The sequence below is a fragment of the Myotis brandtii genome, unplaced genomic scaffold (genome assembly GCF_000412655.1).
Source record: "Myotis brandtii unplaced genomic scaffold, ASM41265v1 scaffold3522, whole genome shotgun sequence".
Classification (NCBI taxonomy): Eukaryota; Metazoa; Chordata; class Mammalia; order Chiroptera; family Vespertilionidae; genus Myotis; species Myotis brandtii.
In genome coordinates, this window is record NW_005363550.1 from 71,937 (window position 1) to 75,661 (window position 3,725).

The window sequence follows — 3,725 nt, forward strand, 5'->3', positions numbered from 1 at the left end:
TGCCCTCATGCTGGGTCCATCTGTGGACACCTCTGGCCTGATCCTCTGAGCTGGGGTCTTTGAAGCGTTGGCCAAAGGGCTCAGTTTTCACCCAAATCTATGTCTCCTGCTCGCTGTCTAAACTGGGTGGCAGCTTTTTTGATGAAACAGAAACCTGTCTATCTGTCGTTGTGTGGCTTTCATTCTATAGTCAATGCATCCCCATGAATTGGTCAGATCACTAGAGCTCTCTTGCCATGGATTCTGTCATTCCTTCTGTGAGAATGTTCCTCCTGCAGAGACCAAAGACCACCTTGTCCTCATACCTGTCCTTCCATGCCCTTCCTCCAGCACCTTCTCCTCCCCCCTGTGTCCTTCCTCCTGCAGGCTTCCCTGGTGCGAGGCTGGTCAGGACTCTGCATGGCAGCTCCATGCAGCCCCGGGAGCCCATCTAACCCAACACCATTCCTGGCCCCTGTTCATGAGTCCACAGTCCCTGAGACCTGCCCTGAACCTCTGACCAGTGTGTCTCTAGCCTTGACCCTGAGCGACTGGGTCTCTCTAAAATTTCCACCCGCTTTCCCCTCAGTATTTCTCTTCCTCTCTTTCCCTTAAGACAGGGGCCACCAGGGACTTGCAGATAAAATCTTGTCCCACAGGAGCCCATCAGGGGAAGACAGAACAGAGCCCAACTAGAATCCAGCATGACCCTCCCAGACAGACAGAAGAATCCACAAGGCATCCTGTCCATTCCTCTGGGGTCAGAGGTGAATGGCTGAGGGGGACCAAGCAGGACAGTAAGAACAGGGATGGGAAGACCTCAGGTCCCCAAGGGCTGGGATCCTGGGTGAAAGCTTGGCCACAGGCTGAGACAAGACCAGAAAAAGAGCAAAAGTAGCAGAAAACAGCCCAAACTTTGTAGGGGAGCAGGGAAGGAGGGGGAAGGAGACACTCACCTAGGACGGTCAGCTGGGTCCCTCCGCCGAACACCCAACACTGTGATACAAGCTCATACAAAAACCTCTCTCTGGGAGGCCCTGCCCACCCTTGAGCCCACCCCCCTCCCCCTGCAGCTGTGATGGAGGAAGCCTGGGCCACTGCCCCAGGGGTGTCTGGTCTACAAGGGCACACACACTGTCCCCTCTTTCAGACCAGCAGGTGACAAGATAGGGGACACGGTGCATTGCACGGAGATAGCATTCTTGGAAGCAGTTCTCCCAAAGGAATTAGGTGTTTGACAGGCTGTTTCCACTCTGCTCCCCTGGGATGTGGGATGAGTATGGCGGACATCTCTGTCACTGTGGGGAAGGTTCCATGGGAACGGGTGGCACGTCTCTCTTATGTCCAATCACCCCTAATCCCTGGGTGAGAGCATGAGGGGAGGGCAGTGTGTATTCCCTCCTCCCCCCACCCCTCCATTCCAGGGAAAGAAAGGTTGGTCTGTGTAGAAAGTCTACTGGCATCTTCCTATGTCTCCAACCATCTGATCCAGACCTCTGGCTTATCTTCCCTAGGGCAGCCTAGATAGGGATAGAATTGGTGATGTCAGGGTGGGACTGTAGTCTTTGCCAAGCTGTCTTTTAGGGTGAGCTTGGGGGTGTCTCCTAAGGCGGGATGGTTTGGGGTGCTGTGTCACCAGGGAGGCCTGACCTTGGTGTAACCCACAGGCCACACTCCCCCTGATCTGAGCTCCTCTCACCTGCCCTAACTCTACTCCTGAATTCCAGTGGATATGCCCTCCCTGGGATGGCACTGGATGCCCATTCTGTGCCCAGGACGGTGCCCTTTCTAATTCATCAAGGTCAACTCCCATGTCTACTCTACCTGAGGCCTGACATCACCGGCTCCTTCCTTAAACCAAACCCCAAATCTCTCAGGTTGATCTGACTTCAGGGTTTGAGACCTTCATGATGGAGGTCCCAGGCCCAAGCTTGGGTCAGCTAGAGCCTGAGCCTGACCCAAGACCATGAGAACGTAAACTGAGCTACGTTGTGCCGCATCCTCAGTCCAGGATCCCAGCACCATGAGATCCAGGTTCTCTGAGTTGGAAAGGGGTGTGAGCATGATTGGGGAATTGTTAGGTTGTATGATATTAAACTGTTTCTTTGATGTCTGACTTGTCAGTGTCATTGCTGACCTAACATGCATCGTCGAAGTTTGACAAATGCACCATGGGAGGCACTGTTGAAAGCTTTTCATGATTTTATGGTGAGGAGCCAACCAGGAACCTTCACCTGGTAATGGCTCCCCCATTGGGCTCCATGATGGGAAAGGGAAGTTCAATGTCTGTTCCAAATGACCATAGCCTTGGTTCCATGATTTCCTTCCCAATATTTCCATCTGTAACCCACCTTGCCCTCCTGTGTCCTCTTCATTTCTCCCTGATCCCTCCTCAGGACCCCTGGATGCCTCTCATTAAGCCCTTGTCCCTTTGCAGGTGACCAGGACTGGGTCCCAGGGGCTGGTCCCATAGGAGAAGTTCCAGCCTTGGGTCGCAGCGCCCATGGGCACTCAGAGATCATTCAGGTCCCTGGTGGGTGAGTGGAGTGGACCTCAGGCAGGTCCATGTCATGTCATTCCTGTCCTGTCCTTTATTACCGACCCTTCAACCCAGAGACCCTACCCCACACAGAACACACATGCGAAATGTCAGATGAGAAATGAAAGGAGTTTATTCAGGAGAAGGGGAACGGGGAGGGATGGCCACCTGCTCAGTCTGAGCGACCAGGGCAGGAGCCACAGGGGGACAGTGGGGAGCGGGGGAAGGGAGGATCTGACGGAGAAGTGTCCCCAGAAGTGGGGACTCAGGTCCTAGGCACACTCTGAGGGGGCCACTGTCTTCTCCACGGTCTTCCCGTCGTGCGTGACCTGGCAGCTGTAGGCGCTGGCGGACTTCCAGTCTTGGCTGGACACGCTCAGGTAGCTGCTGGCCGCGTACTTGTTGTTGCTCTGCTTGGAGGGCTTGGTGGTCTCCACGCCCTGGGTGACGGGGGTGCCATTTGCCTTCCAGGCCACCGTCACGCTGCCCGGGTAGAAGTCACTCATGAGACACACCAGTGTGGCCTTGTTGTTGGCGAGCTCCTCAGCGGATGGCGGGAACAGAGACACGGAGGGTGCAGACTTGGGCTGACCTGTGGGTGCGGGAGGGGCAGGAGGGGAGAGGCTCAGGGTCCATCCTGAAAGCTGCTGACCTCGGTCTTCCTGTGGGCACAGTGTCCTGAGGACCATGCAGGACCCTGGGGCAGGGGCCTCTCTGGGTGTGAGATCCATGCCATGCAGGGCAGTTTGGGGTGTCCCTAACTCAAGTCCCCATTTTCCTGAGAAACCCTGAGCCTGGAACCTGCCATCACCGTCCTTGTGGGCCCCGTTCTGCCCCCCACACATCTGACTGTCACCCTCTGGCTCTGCCTTCTCCTGGTATCTGACTGGGCCTGTCTGTGTCTGTCAGTCTGTTTGTCCCACAAAAGATGCTCTGAGCCCTCTGCCCTCCTGCTGGGCCCATCTGTGAACACCTCTGGCCTGATCCTCTGTGCTTGGGTCTTAGGGTCTTTGCCCTCAGGTTTCTTTCCCCACCCCCCACCCACCAATCTACCTGTCCTGGACTTCCTCTTAAGTGAGTATGAGTTTTGCTGATGAACAAAATGTCTGTCTGTCTGGTCTGGGTCTCTCTCATTCTACAGTCAATGGAGTCCCCGCAAGTCGGTCACATCCAGTGATATGACCTTTATGCCAATAATTGTACATAC

General features: G+C 55.2%; 2 protein-coding genes across 2 annotated transcripts in view; both read right to left on the reverse strand.

The window, feature by feature from the left end:
* Positions 1–2,127, reverse strand: part of LOC102251726 (Ig lambda chain C region) — a 2,913-nt gene extending 786 nt beyond the window's left edge. The window contains exons 1-2 of the mRNA XM_014544137.1: positions 2,117–2,127; positions 936–1,006 (exon numbers count right to left, since the gene is read on the reverse strand). Of these exons, the coding sequence (XP_014399623.1) occupies positions 936–1,006; positions 2,117–2,127 (82 nt within the window). The remainder of the gene's footprint in view (positions 1–935; positions 1,007–2,116) is intronic.
* Positions 2,128–2,628: 501 nt separating this feature from the next.
* LOC102252028 (Ig lambda chain C region) overlaps positions 2,629–3,725 on the reverse strand; it is a 3,428-nt gene continuing 2,331 nt past the window's right edge. The window contains exon 3 of the mRNA XM_014544138.1: positions 2,629–3,110. Coding sequence (XP_014399624.1) covers positions 2,791–3,110 — 320 coding nt within the window. The 3' untranslated portion in view covers positions 2,629–2,790. The remainder of the gene's footprint in view (positions 3,111–3,725) is intronic.